The 22,469-nt window shown below is 37.3% G+C and overlaps 1 protein-coding gene across 1 annotated transcript in view; it reads right to left on the bottom strand.

The window, feature by feature from the left end:
- Window positions 1-22,469, bottom strand: part of LOC306849697 (semaphorin-6B-like) — a 78,321-nt gene that overhangs the window by 32,588 nt on the left and 23,264 nt on the right. The window contains exons 7-11 of the mRNA XM_079384940.1: window positions 14,911-15,009; window positions 12,593-12,683; window positions 11,845-11,964; window positions 10,335-10,423; window positions 8,926-9,143 (exon numbers count right to left, since the gene is read on the bottom strand). Coding sequence (XP_079241066.1) covers window positions 8,926-9,143; window positions 10,335-10,423; window positions 11,845-11,964; window positions 12,593-12,683; window positions 14,911-15,009 — 617 coding nt within the window. The remainder of the gene's footprint in view (window positions 1-8,925; window positions 9,144-10,334; window positions 10,424-11,844; window positions 11,965-12,592; window positions 12,684-14,910; window positions 15,010-22,469) is intronic.

The raw sequence follows: 22,469 nt of genomic DNA, 5'->3' as shown, positions 1-22,469 counted from the left end.
AAATAAAAAAAAAAAGTAAAAAAAAGTAAAGTCGTGACGTATTGTCAAGTATGGTGACCCATACTCGAAATTGGTGCTCTGCGTTTAACCCATCCAAGTGCACACACACAGCAGTGAGTAGTGAACAAATGCACACACACACACACACACACACACCGTGAACACACACCCGGAGCAGTGGGCAGCCATGCTGCAGCGCCCGGGGAGCAATTGGGGGTTCGGTGCCTTGCTCAAGGGCACCTCAGTCGTGGTATTGAGGGTGGAGAGAGCGCTGGACATTCACTCCCCCCACCTACAATCCCTGCCGGCCGGGGACTCGAACCCGCAACCTTTCGATTACGAGTCCGACTCTCTAACCATTAGGCCTGGAGTCTGGAGGAAGAGTGGACAGGCACAGAATCAAAGCTGTTTGAAGTCCAGGGTGAAGTTTCTGAAGTCAGTGATGATTTGGGGTGCCGTGACATCTGCTGGTGTTGGTCCATTGTGTTTTATCCAAAAGTCCAAAGTCAATGCAGCTGTATACCATCTGCTGACAAGCTTTATGGAGATGCTGATTTCCTTTTCCAGCAGGACTTTAGCACCTGCCCACAGTGCCAAAAACACTTCCAAGTGGTTTACTGACCATGATATTACTGTGCTTGATTGGCCAGCTAACATAACTGACCTGAATCCCATATAGAATCTATAGGATATTTTCAAGAGAAAGATGAGAAACAGTCAATCCAACAATCCAGACGAGCTGAAGTCTCAGTAGTGCCTCAGCAGAGCCACAGGCTGATCGCTTCCATGCCACACCTCACTGATGCTGGAATTTGTGCTAAAGGAGCCCCGACCAAGTATTGAGTGCAGAAATGAACATACTTTAAAGAACTTGAACTTTTCTGTTTTGCAAATCCTTTTTTTTTTGATTGATCTTAGGAAATATTCTAATATTTTGAGATACTGGAGTTTTGACTTTCATGAGCTGTAAGGTCTAATCATCAAAATGAAAACAAAAAAAAAACTTTTGAAATGTTTTACTTTACATGTAATGAATCTAAAAAATATGAAAGTTTCACTTTTTGAAATAAGTTACCAAAAAAAAAAAGAACTTTTTCATGATGCACCTGTAAAATCGTCGGTGGAGGCCGGGACACCTGGATGAGCCCCGGGGACATATCCCCAATGAAGACCTCGACTTAAATGCAATAAAACTAAAAATAAAAGAAAATAACTACAAATATAATAAAATACCTAACTACATAATACTATTATTGTTAGAAATTGCAACAATATAAAATAGAAATAAATACATTTATACATTTAAAATTTTAATTAAAACAATAAGTAAACAATAAATAAACAATTATCTCCTGGCCAGAGGAGAACTGGCCCCCCAACTGAGCCTGGTTTCTCCCAAGGTTTTTTTTTCTACATTCTGTCACAGAGTTTTGGTTCCTTGCCGCTGTCGCCTCTGGCTTGCTCAGTTGGGGACACTTAATTTCTAGTGATTATTGTCAATTTGATTTAGCAGATCTCTGAACTCAATAATGAAATGCCTTAACTGAAAATTGAGTGTTTCATCTTATTTTTATACATTACTGACACTCTATCCTCCAATTTGATACTGTTAAGTGCTTTGACACAATCTGTATTGTTAAAAGCGCTATATAAATAAAGGTGACTTGACTTGACTTAAAATGGCACAATAACCGTTAACTAAATAAAATAGAATTGTTTATATAAAACAGTTGTATGTGATGTGTCATGCAGGGAATGAAAAAAAATTCACTGATGCTCAAGAACGCAACATGATGCATTAAGAGCCTGCGGGCGTTTATCCATCCATTGGATTAACAGTGTAAATTGCACTTGTTTGGTTTTCTGGGAAACCTAAATATCTTACACTGTAAAAACTGATAAGTTGACAACTTAAAAAAAAATTAGGAAACCCGTATAAAAATATCAATAATAATTAACAAAAATAAGTTAAGTGAACTTGACATCATGCTTTAAATTACTTTTTTCATCCACATCAATCTACACTCCATACACCATATTTACGAAGCAAAAACAGAATTGTCACAACTTCGTAACACAACTTCGTATTTATTAAAAATAAAAAACTCAAATAAGTATATAGTATAAGTATTCATACCCTTAGCTAAATATTTAGCTGAAATACCTTTACAGTCTCAAGTCTTTTTTGTTTGATGCAACAAGCTTTGCTCATCAACATTTGGCAATTATCTGCCATTTGTCACCTCACCTCTTCACCTCTCAAGCTCTTTCAGGTTGGATGCACATTTCCAGGTTTCTCCAGAAATATTTGATTGGGTTCAAGTCCAGGCTGTGGCTGGGCCACTCAAAGACATTCACAGCGTTGTGTATAAGCTACTCTTGCTGTGTGCTTAGGCTCACTGTCCTGTTGGAAGGTAAACCGTCTGCCCAGTCTGAGGTTCTGAATGCTCTGGACTGGGTTTTCATTAAGGCCATCTCAATATTTTGGCGCATTGAGCTTTTCTTCTATTCTGATGAGTCCCTCAGTCCCTGCTGCTGAAAAACAGCCCCACAGCATGGGGCTGCTACCAGCACACTTTACTTTTGGGATGGTACTCTGCAGGTGATGAGGAGAGCTGGTTCCCTTCAAACATGATGTTTAGAATTGAGGTTTATCAGACCAGAGAATCTTGTTACTCAGAGTCTGAGGGTCCTTTAGGTGCTTTTTTGTAAAATTCCAAGTGTGTTTTCTTTTGTCTTCACTGAGGAGAGGATTGAGTTTGGACACACCGCCATAAAGCCCAGATCGGTGGAGTGTTGCAGTGATGTTTGTCCTTCTGTAGATTTCTCCTATCTCCACATATGATCATGGAGCTTAACTAGAGTGACCATCAGGTTCTTCGTCACCACTCTAACCAAAGCCCTTCTCCATCTATTGCTCAGTTTGGCCAGGAGGCCAGCTCTAAGAAGAATCCTGGTTGTTTCAAACTTCTTCCATTAAGGGTAACAGAGACTAAATGCTTCTGTGACCCTTCAATGAAGGAGAAAGTTTTTCTGATCTCTTCCCCAGATGTGTGGCTTGACGCAAACCTGTTTCTGAGCTCTACAGACAGTTCTTTTGACCCCAGGGCTTGGTATTTGCTCTGATATGCATTATAAGCTGTTGGACCTTTAAGACGTGTATGCCTTTCCAAATCATAGCCATTCAATTGAATTTGCCACAGGTTACCTTCACTCAAAGTCTAGTAACACATACAAGCAATATGAATGCTCCTGAGCTAAATTCCAACTGTCTCAGATAAGGGTATGGGTACTTATGCAATGGAATCATTTAAGTTAATAAATGAAACAGATAATCATTTTTTGCTTTACCATTATAATGTATGGAGTGAGATTGATGTGGAAAAAAAGTCATTTAAAGCAGTTTAACATAAGGCAGCAACATAAAACGTGAAAAAACGTAAGGGGTATGAATACTACATGAAATACATAAGCTTTCCATTGATGTATGGTTTGTTAGGATCAGAAAATATTTGGCCAAGATACAACTATTTGAAAATCTGGAATCTGAGGGTGCAAAAAAAAGCAAAGCAAAAAAAAAGAAATCACCTTTAAAGTTGTCCAAATGAAGTTCTTAGCAATGCATATTACATATTAAAAATTAAGTTTTGATATATTTACAGAAATAAATTTACAAAATATCTTCACAGAACATGATCTTTACTTAATGTCCTAATGATTTTTGGCATAAAATAAAAATTTATAATTTTGACTGGTTTTGTGGTCCAGGGTCATATATGAAAAATTTGGAATAACATGAGGTTGAGTAAATGATAGCAGAATTATTATTTTTGAGTGAACCATCACTTGAAACACATTTTTGCTATATATATATAAAATATATGTCAAATTCAAAGATCAGTGAAGGCAATCTGATTGAATTACTGTGTGGTCTGCTACAGCTAAACAGAAAAGTTCCTCTGTGTCTCTTTCAGTGCATCTCATCTTGGAGCTCTGTCAAAACACTTCTCCACTGCTCATTCCATGTTCCTCTCCACCTTTATGAGCTCTCGCTGTCTTCACTCTCTTTTTACATGTCCCTCAGCTGCTTCAAACCTGAGTGTGTGCCTCTCCAGCAGATTCAGACAGATTATTTTATTTTCCCTTCAAGCATCCTCCTCCTGCATCCACCACGATCCACTGAGAGGATGATCTCACCTGCAGCCTCTCATATACAACAATCTCATCCTATCTCTCCTGCCCTGCTTGGAGCCTCGGCCCCACACCTCGAAGCACCAGGAGCGCAAATGAGAAGCAAACACCACTCTCCTGCTTGCTCTGTTTTTGTCAGAGTGAAACCTGTCCTTTGAAGAGATAACTATTTTTCACTGTATATGTTTCTTGAGTTAAAATATGTAGTTAAGTGATTGAAATGTTCTTGACCAATAAACTGATCTGAAGAACCTCTCTCTCTCTCTCTCTCTCTATATATATGTGTATATATATATATATATATATATATATATATATATATATATATATATATATATATATATATATATATATGTTCTTCAGATCAGTTTACTGGTTTCTGGGTTCAAGCTTGACACCTCAAATTTTGCGGCCATCTGACTTTTTACTTGGCAGATGATTAAAGATGAAAAATGCATATACCCTAATGTTCTAAAGTTTTGGGTAAGAAAGACACAATTGCAAAAACAGCAACAACTCCTAGAAAAGCAAGCCCTGGAAAACATCCACAACACCCTAGCACATGCTCTGACTCAATGAGCTGTGGGGCTCATGTGAGCAATGCAAGTTCCTCCCTTTTCTTCCCAGTGATTTCCTTTCATCTACTACAGTCCGAGCATAAGAAGTGAAAAAGGCCAAAAAAAAAAAAAAAAAAAATCACACAAGTGTCTGAGGGAAGAGTGGAGGACGTGAGAGATGGCATCGTCAGTAGATCTATGCTACGAGTCTAAGTATGTTTAGAACATGTTTATTATTAATAGCATACTCTGTTCAAAAATTAGATTTTAATAACGTACTAAACAATAATAATTAGTTTCTCAGATATAAAAAGATCTTTTTTTGTTTACGACAGTACAAAGTATGCGTGAGTCTATGAAACCTATATATATAGATGCTCCTGATGTTAATATGCTCACAAATGTTTTTGGTTGTTTGTATTTTATTGAATCAGGTACCTGAACCACAGATGAATCCTGATGACTTTCTTCTGATGTTGGTACAGTGCTCTCAGAGGAACACAGTTTGATGTTCAACTACACTGATATTCTATGAAATATCAGTAAAACAAGATCCTTGACTACTGATTGTTTTTTCTTCTTCTTCTTGAATCCATGGACATAAGTAAATGTCAGGTACTTGTTTCACTTGTTGAACAGAATCTGTTGCAGGAATGAGTCAAAGTCTGTTCACATCTCTGTGGTTAGATCAGTGTGCACAATAATGTGTCTTTGACCTTCATTATGTATGTTTTGATTATACGGTGTTGTAAATAAAATACAAATAATAAAAATCCTCACACTCTGTCTTACCTGCCTAAGTCACAGTCACACTGATGGGCCATTAGCAGCCTTTAGGGGAGGGCCCTTTGTCTCTCAGGTGAAAATCACTTAATATTCAAGGTCATTACCACTCCCTCGCATATTGGCTTTCGATCACAAAACATGTCTTTAAAAATTTAAATTAATATATTGATTTCTGTGAATGATTAAGCAGAATGATTTTCACATAATTGTGAAGTAAATATTCTAGCCTACAAGACTGATTACTCAAGTCTTATTCAGGACTATTTAGTGTGGCTTTTATGGCCTTATTTCAGCTAAATAAAATTCCCAAAACTTACTAACCACGCATAATCTTTTTTTTCTAAAAAATGCAAACATGTACATCCATCTTGGTCACATATTATTGTAGCACAGTTTGTGCTGAATACAAAAAAAATACATGTTGGTCAATAGTATGTTATAAGTAGCTGAAATAAGCACAAATATCAGGGCACGTCAAAACATCTCAAGGGCCCCAAAATCACCTCAGACCCCAGAGGGTTAAGCATCACAACTGTTTTCAGTATATCAGAATGACTTCTGAAGGATCATGTGACACTAAAGACTGGAGTAACATATTTCCTGTTGCAGGAATAAATTACATTTTAAAATATTAAAATAGAAAACAGCTATTTGAAATTGTAGTAATATTTAACAATATTACTGTTTTTACTGTATTTTTGAACAATTAAATGCAGCCTTGGTGAACATAAGCGACTTCTTTCAAAAACATTACAAAATCTTACCGACTCCAAACTTTTAAACATCCAACTTTTAAATGGTAGAACATATGAAAATCAGAACAGAAATAAAAGTATAAGACTATATTACATATAATGTCTTCTATAAAGGAACAAATCCACATCCTACAAAGCATTACAAAAAATGAGCAATTGTACCCATGACACCTAGCTTACCTTATTCTGAAAAACTGAGCATGAATATTTAAAATAAGATTTAGAATGTAAATCTGCTCATGTATAAATAATCAGAATTTATGAGAAACTGTAAAAATGTTCCAAAACCACTTTCTATTCAGCATGAGTCACTGCTTTTTAAGACAGTCTGCACTTTATTACCCTCCTTCCCATAGTACTTAGACCCATCTCAACCACATCCCAACGTGCCTTCCTCTCATTCCCATAGTCCTCCCCTGCTGCTGCGTCTGCCACGCACTAACCGGTCCCGGCAATTTGTCTGAGAGCTCTTTAACGGACCACACATCCTCCCGCAGGCTGGCGAAGACCCCTGCGCTGTTTATAAAGGACTGCAGCTGCAGACGGGAATGCTTGTACAGCTGGATGCTCCCTGCCAGTGCACCTCCATCTCTAACTCAGCCTGCTGTGGATCTATGCCCTCAGGATAAGAGTGCAGGAGATGAACCCTCACAGATAAGAGTCAGTTTTTTTTTTTAATTCTTGTGAAGGAGGTGGGGGAAGCTGCGGGCTATTATTGACCACCTCGTTCATTCGTCCTTGAGCGAATTCAACTTTCAATCTGAAATTTCAACACTAATGGATATACTAAAACTGTAAATGATCAAGGTGGCATTTATTTAATAAAAATACAGTAATGTAAAATTACAATTTGCATTTGTTTTTTTAAATACATTTGTAAATGTAGTTAGTTCCTTTGCTTTGAATTCTGATTTTTTTTGACTAATCAAGTCAGAATTTTAATATCAGCATGAGAGCGTGTAAATGAAAGAATTGTAATTTTTGGGTGAACTGTCCCTTTAAGCATTCACTCTTAGACCTCAATCACACACACGGTTAGGAACATACAGGAACCATTTTCTCTCAATTCTCTCTTCTCTGTATTTCCTCTCATAGTAATGACTCTTTCAGCGTCTTCACTCCCATCCTCTTGACAGCCCTCCCTCTTTTTGGGTTCTCGCATTCTTTCCTGTAATTATTTCCTGCAAACTCTGTCAAAACATGCACTTGCTCCCTGATCCCAAAAATATATGTTTTGTTGTTGCTTTTCTCTCTAAGTGTGACATCTTGGTGACAGCCTGTCAGCATGTGTACATCTACCCACTTCAATTCCATTCCTCATTCATACATCAATCTCCATCTTCCCCTCCTGTTCTGTCACAGCGCCTCTCTACATGCCATTAAAACCTGCAATAATATTCCCTGCAGTGTCGCACAAGTGCTCTATATTCAGTGGTTTTTCACCCATAATCCCACAGGAGGACCTAAACCCAGAGCGATTGTACTGGTTTCCCAGCGCTCCGCTGTTGCCACCAGGCTGTGATATTTCCAGCTCAACTATCTATCAATGAGGCTAATGCACTATATTTGGGAGTTTATCTCTAGAGATTCAAAGTCTGCTTGGAATCTGGTGGTTCTTAGTCTTGTTTAGCCAGACTTGCAGTGTAAAGGTCTGCATTGCAACTTATTTTGGCCAAGTGCTGCCCTCTTCACCAGAAAGAGGTCACCTGATCTATACAGTACTGCATGTAAGAGTTTTTTTTTTTTTTTGGAGGTTGGACAATGTACACTACCGTTCAAAAATGTGGGGTCGGTAGGATTTGTTTATGTTTTTAAAGTCTCTTATGCTCACTGAGTATTCAAGTCTCTTATGCTCACTAAAGCTGCATTTATTTAATCAAAAATACAGTAAAATTCGAAATAACTTTTCTATTTTAATGTATTTTAAAATGCAAAGTATTCCTGTGATGTCAAAGCTGAATTTTCAGCAGTCGTTACTCCAGTCTTCAGTGTCACATGATCCTTCAGAAATCATTTTAATATGCTGATTTCGTGAGATAACAAAACATTTCCTACTATTCTAAGTGCTGAGAACAGTTATGATGCTTAAAACTTTTGTGGAAACCGTGATATTTTCAGGATTCTTTGATGAATAGATGGAGATTGATGAATAGATGTATTTATTTTTCAGTTTTTGTAGCAATGCAAATGTTACTTTTGATCAATTTAATGCATCCTTGATGAATAAAAGTATTTATTTCTTTAAAAAAAAAAAATCTTACCGACCCCAAACTTCTGAACCATAGTGTAGGTATCTTTAGGTGTATTTTGTGTTATTAAATGTTTCCAACAAAATCTTTCAAAGATTGATTTCTCGCAAACTTTGGCAAATCCTGCGGCTAGTTATTCTACAGAAGAGTTCATTGCAGAAGCCTGGAAGCTTGCAAAAACAACTTTTCTTGGTAGAAGAGGGATAAAAACCAGTGCACCCTGACTCCTGGTAACTGGAAGCTAGCCAATCAGAGAGAAGCAAGTGATTTCAGCCAGTCCCTGCCATTTTTGTGTGCAATATGCATCGTGGGTGGTTCTTTTCTCGTTTCTCAACTGCTGCCGAGAACTGGATTCATCAGCGCTTGCTTCTAAAGACTGTGACCCACCTGTTGGAGGGTGTGGAGAAGACGGCGAGGATGATATCCCTGCCGTGCATGTGGATGATGGGACTGGTGGAATGTAGGAGGTTGAAGTAGAAGTGCGAGTCTCCTGGGATCGAGCAGTTCAACCGAGCTTTCAGGAATGACGTCCACTGCTTTTCCAGCACACGCTGTGAACCGCCTTGATCGGCTTTGCACACGCGTGCCACACGAGAGACAACAACCTAAGGTCAGAGAAAATTAATTTAACACATCATGAATTTTAAGCATTTCGATAATACACACATCAAACAGTACTGAATCCTTTCCAAAAAAGACCCAAATCTTTTAATCCTTGTGGATTTCAAGAAGATTTTGGAGAGTAGCTAGTCTGTGTAAAATGGGTAAGCTAATATAAATTCATTCATGTAAATGTCAGCATTCCCTAAAATGGGTTCGCCTAGCGATTTCAGAGGAGCTGATTATAAAGCATAGTGGGTTTTTTGTTCTCCTCGAGGTCCGGCGGTATAAAATGCTTGCGCAAGCACAATTCTGTTCTTGCAGAAGTCTTGCATTGCTAATTCTCACATAAAAGGAACCCTTGTAATTCTGTGTATGTGGTTTTTTCTCAGTTTTCAGTAAATGATATGACGGATGGTATTTCAGTTGCCCTGAAAAACAACAACAGAAGAAAAAAAAAACAACTTGTGTGTGTGCCTAAATTACACTCAACAGCTTTATAGGGCATGATTATTAAATAAAACATTCAATGCAAAAACAGGGAAAAGGTCATACCGCTGTCTGACTGGAAATACAGTATTGACATTTGAATAATATTGCCAGATTGGACATGCAGTAACACAATTTCAGATTACTCCCACCACTTGTTCCTGATCTATCCACCGCTGATCTCCCACAGGAAGATTTTACTCCTATTTTCTCGTTTTAGCTCAGGAATTCTATATTTATATTCAGATGTTTTCATCCAAAAGTAACTTACGCACCAAAGTATTCATTTTTTCATTTCCCAGGGAATCAAACCCAGGATCTTGATGTTATTAGCGTCATGCTACTGTTTAAAGCAATACACACGAAGGACAATATTTAACATACAGTAAGAGTATAGAGCTACAAAATTCCAAATTTTTACACACTTAAAAATAAAGGTTCCAGAGGGGTTTCATTGCCATAGAACCACCATTTTGGGTTCCTCAAAGAACTTCTAATTTTTTTCTTAGAAACGTAAAACAAGTTCCATGAACGTCAGAGTTTCTTCATAGAGCCATATATGCCCATAAACAATCCCTGTTCCCATAATAGGAATAAAGCTGCCTTCTGAGTGCTGACTAACATTGTTTAGATCTCTTCTGAAACTCATGTGTTTCTTTTCCTCATAATGAAAACCTGAGAATCAGGAGACTCTACCATTCTCTCACCTTCTCCAGGTAGTTGAACTCCATGGCCATCTCTCTGAAAAAGAAGTAGACATGCGGCCCCCATTCCACAGCACTCACAAAGTACGGCTCTGAAACAGACAGAGCAGGACCATTAGTACTTCCTGTTTAGGACACATTACTACTACTTCAAATCACATGATTTTCAGAAAGGTCAATCTGACTGAAATACAGAGCTGAACTACAGGCTGCTTTCCAATAAGGCCATTATCTAGTCAATGGACATTCAAACCAAAAGAAAGAAAAAATGTGGGCGTTTGGGGACAGGAAGAGACCCAGGACAGCAGGAGGGGGAAAGCACAAAAGTTTGAGTCAGGACACAGATATGCTTTCTGCTGCATCAGTGAGAGAACACATCAGAGCACAGACCACAGGAGTAAAGGAAGATGGGAAGAGGGGGTGCAGTTTGACATCAGGTTGACTGCTGACTCAGATGTGAATCCTCAGAAAGCCTTATCGACCCTGACACTAATGCTCTATTCCAAAACCTACCCCAGAATACATCGTGACAACCTTGTTGAAAAAAAATCCAAGATGGAGGATGAGGCGAGAGAAATGTGTATATTTTTTGTTTATAATAACCATTTAAAATGTCATTATTTTCATCAATCATTTACAATCCATTTGTATTGGTATTAAGTATATAAATATACATACTTAATACATATTCCACATTGGTTAAGATGCTGTCTAAGTAGGTAGTTGCCTATTTAGACAGTACGTAACAAGTCAGCTCACTAGGTTTAGGGGTAACACTTTAGAATACTGGTCCTTTGTTAATGAATAACTACACAGGAACAATTCACTAATGCACTATTAACATTGCAGTAACTACTATTACCTAACAAGAAACTATGATTATTGATTTGGTAAGTAATAGCGCACCGTTGAAACTGGAAGCGCTCTGTTGAAACGGTTTCAATGACTTCAGTAATTTCTAGGGAGTTATCATGATCTTCACTTTAGAATACTCATCCAAATAATTAGTAATTCCTTCTGAATAATTTGGTAATACTTGAGTCATTACTAGTGGGTTACCATGACCTTTACTTTAGAATTAATTATACATTATGTATTATTTATATTAATTATGAACCTGTATACAGTAGTTCTTAGTAGTTCTTAGGGAGGTATGAAAAAAAATAATAGTTACTGATTAGTGAACTACCACATTCGACTAAGCACTATTACTTACTAATTCATTAATCAGAGTTTCTTGTTAGTTACTAGAGTGCTAATATTGCGTTACTCATGTGTTCTTGTGTAGTTATTCATTAAATGATGGAACAGTATTCTAAAGTGTTACCAGTTTAGGAACACTAAAGTCATGAGTGTAAACAAATGCTTTTTAACAATGGACATGGCACACATTAATACACTTAACTCTCTCTCACATGCATTTTACATACACAAACAGCATTAATATTAAATCCACGTGCTGACTCTGCACAGCTTCCCCTTCCTGTCAACCAACGTTTGACGTCTTTATTACCTCGAAACCATTTGGAGTCGTGTTTCACCGTTCGCAGAGCAGGATTGTCCCCCAGACTCCTGTAGATCACAGCATCGATGGCCAAAAAATCAGTCACTGTGGCAGTGTAAAGATTCCCCTCTGAAAAAACAAACAAGCACACAAACAAACTCTCTATAATAATGTGTAGAGATAGTATGAGATATATAATCGAATATACATTTTGTGTGTAAATCACAAAATATTATTTCATTTTATTATTTTCATTTATATCGGAATGAAGACCCATTTTCCATCTAACATTTACTCCTCTGTGTGAAGAGTTTTCACTTTCATACATCGGAGTTATGCACATTAGTTGGTAAATTGGTTAAAACAACAGTTATTTTTAGCTGTTTAGCTTCTTTGCCTCCTCTGATGGATCGGCACTGCCTTACATCTAAAAAATATAATCTCAATATACTTTCGTTGGTGTAATACATCTTCATATATTAAAATTTTTTTTTAATTTCCTTTAGGTTCGTCCAGGCAGGAAGCAGTAAAGCTGTAATACTGTGCAGGGAACATGCTGGACAGCATATGTGCATGATTAGAGTGAGAGATACACATAAATATTGTTCACAGACTGGCATGTAATTAAGTTAAAGAACAACAACAGGGACATTAGCTTTTCCACACTGCTGTGTATCTATATTTAGTCCTGTAATATGCAGGGACAGTTTGCATGTTTAACGTAAAAGAGAAAAAAAAGACGATGGTGGAGTCTCACCAGCAAACAGGGCCACATTGGCATGTTTCGGGTCATATGGACATCTAGCCATCCCACTGACAGTTTCCCCCACCATCTCAAGAGTGTCTCCCTGTACACACACACACAAAGAGAAAACACGTTCAATATTTAGAGAAAAATGCAATTAGCAAAAATACAGAAAGTAGGTGAAAAACTGACTCTAGCTAAATAAATGTGTTCCTCTCAAATGTACAGTTTGCTAATACAAAAGCAAAAAGAGAAAAAATATGAGAAGCATAGGAATAACAGATGCAGAGCTAAAACATATGCAAGTTAATTTCAAAAACATCCACAGGGGATTTATAGCACAATTACAGTTCAAGCTGAAAATTATTCTCAGACCATTAAAACGAACTATAAATAAACCTGTGTGCTCTCCCTCTTTCTGTCTCTACCATACCATTCTGTCTCTAGAGAGCCTCTTAAACTCTTGACAGGTGTAATGTTGCATTACAGGTGTGCGATAATTCTTTTCATTTGCTCAGATCTGTAATAGTGTGTTTCAGAGCTGACAGGTTGAGTTTGTTCTTGTCCTCAAGACTTTTTCATACACAAACTTTTATCTTTCTAATTCCCTTGATGCAAATAGCGGCAGGTGCTTGTCAAGTGTGGGGAAGCGCAGATGTCACTTATGGAAATTTTTATTCTACTGCTTTATTTTAATATCTGTAATTTTGCTCGTATAAGCCGGTTTGGTGAACAATGAAATTACTTGGTAAACTAATTTCTTACGAAAACCTTCAAGAATTTACAATTTAAAATAGCTGTTTTCTATTTAAATATATTACTCTAGTCTTCAGTGTCACATGAACCTTCAAATTTCGGTCACACTTTACAATACGGTTCATTAGTTAACATTAGTTAACAACATTATTTAACATGAACTAAGAATTAACAATAATTCCACAGCATTAATTAATCTTAGTTTCAGCATTTACTAATGCATTATTAAAATCTCAAGTTGTGTTTGTTAACATTAGTTAATGCACTATGAACTAACATGAACTAACAATGAACAACTATATTTTGGTTAACTAATACAAAGATGAATAAATAGTGTAATAAATGTATTGATCATTGTTTGTTCATGTTAGTTAATACATTAACTAATGTCAATAAATGACAACTTATTGTAAAGCGTTACCCAAATTTCTTATTACTATCAATGTTAAAAACAGTTCTTAATATTTTTATGGAATATTTTTTTTTCTTTTCAGGATTTTTTTTTTTTTTTTATACAAGGCATTTATCTGAAATAGAAATCTTTTGTAACATTTTAAAATGTCTTTACTGTCAGTTTAATTTAATGCTGAATAAAAATGACATCTTCCTTAACAAATTCTCACTGACCCCAAACTTTTGAACAGTAGCGTATATTGTACAATATATGTATATCTTATATTATTATTATTATTATCTTATATTATACGTGTGTTTCTACTTATGTGCACTTCTCAACCTGAAGGAGGCAGGTTGCATTCCGGCAGAGCGGATGATTAGTAATTATATGTTTTTCTTCTTTATCCGGCAGGTATATCATTAGCGTGATTGGTTGAGAAGGAGCAGATCTGATATGCGAGGCAAGCATAGCAGAGCTCAGGTGCGGCATTTATGGATGCGGTATTCAAGTTGATGCCACAAGTGGACTAACAACTAAGACCCTGAATTAATGTGACTCACGTACGCTGGGGGCGACAGAGTCACTGGCCAGATGGATGGAAGGCAACACACACACACACACACACACACTCACACTCAGAATCTTGGAATCAAACAACGTGCCATTACCATTCTTTTCGAATGAACAACCACGCATGGAAAACTGCATCTAGACTGATTAATGACAGCTCTCTGCTCTTGAGGTCATCAGAAACAGCTTGGTGCTTCTGGGCATATTGACGGCCAGGCAGGTGGAAAAACAGAGTATAAACAAACGGCAGGGGAGATTCTTTCTGCTTGGGGGTTTTGAACAGATTCCCATCCGGGTCAGAAATGCGTAGTGACCCAATGAAGCCAGAGTCATTTAGAACGACGCTGCAAGCACTGCTCTGAAATGTACTGTGAAGTTTTGAAGCAAAAAAAAAGAAGCTTGGGAGAATGAAAAAAAATGTATGAGAAATGTAATTGGCTGAAGAGAATAAATAAAGTATGAAAAAATGTAATGAGAAAATACAGACCCCAAAAACATTGCCAAAACATTGGGGAAATTAAAGACTAGAGGGTGTGGTGATTTTCCGAAATAGTATGTTTTTCTGTGCATGTGAAATGCAAGTGTGTTTCAAGCATTCAGTACTCACTGTATAATAGGCACATAACGGATTGAAGGCGTTGGTTCCACAGATAAACAATCCGCCCTGCCGGCTGAGCAGAACCTTCATGTAGTTACGGCACTCGTCCTAAAAAAACAACATCGTGAGAAAAAGAAGAAAGTCATTTGTCTCCAAAACCAAACTCTCATGAACAAATTCCCTCTTAGAATGACATCACATTTCTCAGCACTTTCAATTTTATTCCAAGGATTGTTTGCATCTGTACAAACAATTCACTTGGCAAACCAGAGGCACCCCACAGTGAGTCATTCGGCTAAACCTCTGTTCAATTGAACGCACGTTTGAGCCCTGCACCTGTGAAGGGCTTTAAGAGATGTGAAATAGAGACGGCTTATGTCATGCCTCCCCACGTGCCGCCCCCCACCAGCGCACCCCGCGTGTGCCCGCCAGTGTGGCACCATTTGATGGGCAGCAACCTGTGGGCAATGGGACTACATGATCACAGCAATCTGTTATCGAATGAAGAGAGAGCGAGAGAGAGAGAGAGAGAGAGAGAGAGAGACAGAGAGCGCGAGAGATTGAGGATGTGTGGAAGGAGCCGGAGGTGGAGAAGTGGGTGTGAGTGTTATTCCAGACGCTCAGGCCCTCATAGGGTTCTTGTTTTTCAGTGGAGAGGTGAGGAGACAGAGAAAAAGTTTGTGAGAGAAATCATTACTGATTACTTACTAATTACTTGTTTTCTTTATTAGATTTTTTATTTAATTAAATTATATTAATTAAAAAGTTTCTAATTTTATATTTTATTAAAATATTAGTTAAAAGAATTTGTAAAATGTAATTAAATGGCTTGTTTATTTGCTATTTTATTATTTATTTGAATTGTCTTATTGCTTTTGCTGTCACTATCGTCCCAGCACAGAATAAGAATAATAGAGAGGTGAGAGATAATATATAGAATATAGAATCTCCTAAAATTGTGACTGGTGATAGATCAGGAACTAACAGCATAACAGCTGATAACGGCACATTAAATCACATATATATGTCAGCCAACAATGCATTGCTGGCCTGTTTATGTGCGTGTCTGTAAGACAGATGCTTTTCTTATCGTAACGGGATAGGTATGTAGGTGGTGGGGGTGTTGTGATGCAGATGTATCCTGTGTGTGTGTGTGTGTGTGTGTATTTACCGGTTTGAGTCTCAGTAGGAGACCGGTGCACATAAACCCTGTAACTCTACTCATAAAACTGATTCGGCAATTCCTTCAAGAGTCCAAACACTTGGCACAGCTCCTGGTCTGCTAAGCGATAAAGCACATCCCCCAGATAAACAACAACGGCCTTCTCATCCTCCTCCAGCCCTTCAATCACCATCACCTGCTCTTGCCATTTTCACCCCCTCATTTCATATTTTCAAAAGAGGCCTGATTCATTTACACACTATTCATTAGTCCATTAGGGGTTATCTCTAGTGTTGGACGTCCTCTATACCATCAACTGCCCTCTGCTCGGTGTTTCACATTGGCCTTCTTTCTTCATCCCTTTATTTTTCATCTCCTGCTACCAGTCCAATTATCCCCTTATCCTTCCTCTGTGTCCTTCTTTAACCCACCCGTTCCTGCAGCATTTCTCTTCCAGACTGTTCTCTGCTTTTTCAATTTTCAGTAATTTATTGGCATGATTGTTGCCAAAGCATATACTCTGTACAATAAGGAGTATAAAATAAAGTGGTAACAATTTACTGTCACTATAAACTAGTTGCATATTTGTATGCATATTAGTGGCATATTAGCTGTTTATTAATACTTCTAAAGCACATATTAATGACTTATTGAAGCAAAAGTTGTAGTTAATAGTTAGTTAATAGTGAGAATTGGACTGAAATAAAATAAAATAAATAAAAAATAATTGCTGGCAAGGCATCAATATATGTAACATCAGTATTTGTAATAAAATAAGCATAATATACAATATGAATTACAATAAAATAATAAAAGTGTGTGCAGCTCAAAAATGAATTTTTGCTGCAACAAAATGCATAACTGTATTCCCAAGTAACATGTATTTGGTCTTTTCTGCTAAGCTGGAAAAGTAGTATGAGGTTTGAGAGGTTTTTAGTGATTCTGCAAACTTGTCACAGTGAAGGAAGTGAAGGTCTTTGTCTCCATTTCAAGTCAAGTTTTATTTGTACAATTCCCTGAAAAAATGTCTTCTCTTTTCCTTGTCTTTCTACCCTGTATATTTATTCAGCTTGCAGGGCCTTGACTATCACTGCAAATTCTCACTGTTGGTGTCAAAGTACTAAATTATTTATACCGGGTCCCAGATAAGTTTACCACCCAGGCTTGTGTGTAAGAGAACTTTAGTCAAAGGGCGTTACCTTCTGGCAGATGTTTTGTCTAACAGAAGCTGAGATGAACAAGTGAAATCCTCCCTGGCCTCTCTCTTTCTCTCTGGTGAATCTCTGGACATGACATTCACACCAACACCGCACATCTGCACACAGTAATCCCTACATTCCTGGATCACTGATATCATTATATCAAAATGAATTCCTTCCAAATGCAGGCCAACATTAATACCATAAACCATCCACAGACCCACAGTACCTCATAACGTGTCCAAAACCACATATCAACTCAAGATAAAAGCTTGAAAACATTTTCAACTGCCAGTGTTTATTTAGTATTATTTATATATTATAATATTTATAAGTTCAGTTTTCATTTAGTTAAGTTTTAGTAACATTGTTATGTGATTTTATTAATTTTACTTCAGTTTTAGTTTAGTAATTCAAGTTAAACTTTATTTCAGTTACAAAGGTAACTATTTTTCTAGATTTAGTTAACAAATCACTGTCAAATGCAACAAGAATGCCATCATTGCTCATTTGAATAACAGAGCACTGCTCAATTTTGTGTCACCGATGATTGCTTAAAATTTTCACTTCAGGTTAGTTTGTCACTCCTAAATGCTTTTAACATGAACAACACATTAGGCATTACACAGCATGGTCAATTGACTGGATACTGCATAATTCTGCACATCTTTATTTAACTCATTATTAACTCATCTCCCGCGTGTCCACTTAAACACTTCAGACACTGTTCCTCATAATAAAAGGGTCATATTTACAATAAGCAAAGCTAACTCTTAGAAGTTTCCATTACATGCTCAACTGAGTCTGTTTCTCCAACCATGAGAGGAGCGAGAATACTGCAGAGCTTTGACAAGGAAAGAGCACAGGAAAGTTGGCAGGGACCTCTTTTTCCCTCTCAGTCTCTATCGCACCCGTGGCAAAAATGTCATCTGTAGAATTCTCTTTGTAATTGCAGTGACAGCAGCCTCGGTCAGACAGGGACCACATTAACAGCAGGGGCTAAATTAGTGCAAATCTGCCAGAGAACAGAGTATGGTGTTGTGTTTGTGTAGGATGTGTGCTTTAGCTAGCAAAGGGATAGACTAGGAAAGGAATAAAGAGACAGACAAAAGTGGGGAGAAAACGACTGAAGTATATGTGTGAGAGAGGGATTGTGTGTGTTTGTGTTTTTGCTCTAGGGCTAATCTACGCCCCTCACACACTTTGACGCTGATGGCTGGTGAACACACCATGGGCTAACATCAACATTGAGAGCAGGTTAACTAAAGCAATCATGGAGCTTAAGGCTTCAAAAGTGTGAGTGAGAGACTGAGTGTACTCAGGACTAGGGAACGAAATGTGCCCTAAAAATGTGTTAAATGTGCAAAATAGATCTGTCAGGGCGCAAACCCAAATTAACAAGACAAAAACATAAGACCAAACAGCAACAAACAGAATACTTACAAAGCAAAATAAGATGTGATTGGCTAGTGAATCTCACTTGGATTCAGAATCCAGCTGTTCTTTATATGGAATGCACTACACGATTTTTGCCCCGATTTTCCAGTCTGAAAAAGTTGACGCTAGTTGAAGAAAGTCAGAGCCAGTCTGCAGATTACAGCTGACAGATTCCACAGAAAATCGCATAGTGTATGATGGTCACAGACTCCGATTTTTTAGCTTCAGACCTTGATTCTATCCAGTCGGAGGATATCATACATGTTTGATATTTTCAGCCGATTTTAGAACATATCATTTGTCATGCGTCTCCTAGTGCACATTTCTGAGTGAGTTTGTTGTGATCGGAACAACTTTAAAGTCCGGTAGTGTATGATCCTCGGTTGTGTAGTATGATGCCCAGTTTTCCTTTGTCACTATTTACAAAGACGGTAAGTGTATGATGCATAATGTTTTAAAAATCTGTTCAGACTTTAAAAGTTGTGTAGTAGTGCATACCAGCCTTTAGATTAACAGCTTTCATTTTCAGAATTAATTTCTATTATTTATAGTGTAGATTCAGAGTTCATATACAGCTTGGATCCTTTAGATTCAGAATTCAGATTCACAGTGGTTCATTTATATTGAGAATATACAAATGCAACAAATTCAACTGTCTGAGAATTCAAATTCAAAATTTGGGTTTAGAATGGTTGACTTGAGGATGGAAAATCTAAGCAGTTTTTAAACTCTAGGCAAAGCAGGCATCATACACTTGCCAACTTTGTAAATAGTTACAGTGGAAAAACTAGGCATCATATATTTGCTGACTGAAGATCACAACACAACAAATACACATAACACTGCTAGGAGATGCATGACAAATGAAAACAATGTGTTCTAAAATTGGCTCAAAATATCAAAGGTTTTGATATCCTCCGACTGGATGGAATTACAGGCTGTCTAAAAAAAAAAAAAAATCAAATCAGAGTCTGTGTACATCATACACTTTGCATACAGTGTGAAGATTCAGGTTCAGAATGCTTCCCTATAGGATTCAGAATATATATTGTAAATGGTTTCAAGTGATTTTCTTTACACATAGACAGAATATGTTTACCATTTTTTCAATATTTAGATACAGAATTCATATTCAGTTTGGATCTGCTAACTTACATTAAGAATACACTAATTAAATTTCAACTGAAAATCCAAAATCAGAATTCAGAATATTGTAAATATTATATTGTATATTGTATATTGTAAATGTTTAAGATTCAGAATTCTGATTCTGAATGCTTTTTTACACAGAGTGTATGTTCTATATTCTTTTTAAAATTATATTCAATTTTGGATTTAGAATTCAGATTCAGAGTGATTATTTTACATATACACATACACAGAATACATTGTATACATTTAAAGTGTTCCACTTTGGTTCTTTATAGCTTCTCGATTCATGCAGGTGTGTGTAATTGGAAGTGCAGTGAGCTGCATTAGCACATTACCGGTGAAACAATCTGTCTAAGTGCTGTCAATCATAATGTGTCTAGAATTGGCACATAATTTATTTTCTGTATGCACTGGCTGCACTTCCGTTGCTTTGCATTAAACCAGCCTCACAGTCCCTGTGTGTTTGTGTGTGTGTGTGTGTGTGTACACATACACACACATATATATATATGAACCTAGTTGCTTTTGACACTTGCAGTCGGAGAAGAGACCGCATCTGCATTCATTGGAGATTCAAAATGGCCTCCTGCAGATCCAGATGAAAGGGGCAGAGATGTGGAGATTGAATTTCCCTCCCAATTACAGCTGCGTGGCCTCTTAGATCAGCCATGCAGAAACATTTAATTACCAAAACCAATTACCCTAGTGGCAAATTTATCACAGTGACAAACGCAAGGACTCACACAGGAGGACTAGAGGACAGTGTGTATGGGTGTAGAGCACGTGTTTGTGCAGACGTGTGTATGTGCGTGTATCAGTGTCCACTCAGTGTGAGATCTTGGGCTCTGTTTAACAGCTTGTCTCGTCTCTCGTTCATCTCTGCATGCCCTCTCATGTTTGTAGACTTATTAACTCTAAGAGGGCAATTCTCTCTCGCTCTCCTTTCCCTCCCAACAGTCCCTGTTTCTCTTGCCCTTAATCTCTCCTTTATTCTATAGCTATTTTGAAGGAAAAGCTCACCCCAAATTAAATATCATCCTTGTCATTATACTGTTAATGTTTTAGTGGAAAATGAAAAAATAAATTTTTGAAGAATCTTCAAGCAGAAAACAATTACACAGAAATTGCTCTGTATGTTAGCAATATGTTAGCCAAAATATTAATTTAAATTAGGTTATTCACTGTGAGCCTGTCCCCCAGTGAGCTATTATTTGAAGAACTGCTGTGATCAGATCACTGAATCACTTCAGAACCAAATCAATGAACAAAATGTTGTTTTGTGACGCTTATTTTCTACGTACCAGCTGATCCGTTTTTACAAATTTGTCTGAAAGATTCATACACAAATCAAAAGGATTTGTTTGCAAAGTGAGTGTTGTACCACTTCAAATGGACCTGTCAGAGTGCAAACCTAAATTAACACTACAAACGAGCAAGACAAAAAACATCAACAATCAAACAGAATACTAACAAACAAGTAATGTAAGATGCGAGTGCTTGAGTGGTTCATTTACATTCAGAATCTAGATTTAGAGCAATTCTTTCAGATTTACTATTCCGATTTAGAGTGCTTTTTAAATTCACCATTCATATTCAGGTTCAGATTACAGGTAGTTCACTTCTTTACAGATTCAGAATGTACAGTAAATATCTATTTACATTCAGAGTGGCTCATTTACATTAGAATATACAGAAACAACTTAAAATGAGAATCCAGATTCAGAATGGTTCACTAAAGCTATGTTCAGAGACTTAATAATAAGTGTGAACAGCATAAACCAGTACACTGAAACTGATCTTTTTGTTTCTGAGTCTGAAATCAGATATACTCTAGGTCTGATGTTTTGCAATGCAACCTCAGTTTAAAATCATATCAGAAGTCATGCATCTTATGTCATTCTAGACCAACTTTTGCCATAATTCTACATATATGGGAGTGTGCTGATCAGTTCACACTTGAATCTGATATTCACCATATTTGTGAACAAAAAAATTAAATAAAAAGTTACAATCTCAACGATTCAATGATCCAGTCACAGTTGTTCCACAGAGGAAAGTAAATCATGCAGGTTTGGAATATTAAATGATGACAATATTCTTTTTGGGGTGAACTGTACCTTTAACATCTGTCCTGTCCACCCTCACTCTTTAACTGACCCCTTCACTCCTCCCATTTATATGGGTCTTTCTCTCTGTCTTTTCGTCCATCCCTAGGGCAGACAGGTGGGACAGCAGCTCACTTTCTCTCAGTTTCTTTGGATCTCATCTCACTTGCTCTCTGCTGTGCTTTTGTCTTACACTCTTTCAGCCAGATTCAATGTCAGGTGTCCCTTTCAGTGTTAAATAAGTCGTTTTCTCCCTTTTTCACTCACCTGGAGGGGATTAAGTCATCCTTCACTCTTCCCACAGAGACACCTTTCAATAAAAACTCCCTTACACTCTCACTGAATTCAGACAAAATACCCAGCATTCCAGATGAAGCAGAAAGGGTGTGTGAAAGGAAGATATCTGCAGTGGTCATGCGTGGGCAGCTGTGGGGACTGCTGGCAGCTTTTGACACCCCTTTCTATTTTGCAAAGGCGCACAGCACAGAAAAAACTGATTTCCTGAAAATTTGC

The sequence above is a fragment of the Barbus barbus genome (assembly GCF_936440315.1).
Source record: "Barbus barbus genome assembly, chromosome: 29".
Lineage (NCBI taxonomy): Eukaryota > Metazoa > Chordata > Actinopteri > Cypriniformes > Cyprinidae > Barbus > Barbus barbus.
This window is presented reverse-complemented; position numbering and strand designations above follow the sequence as displayed.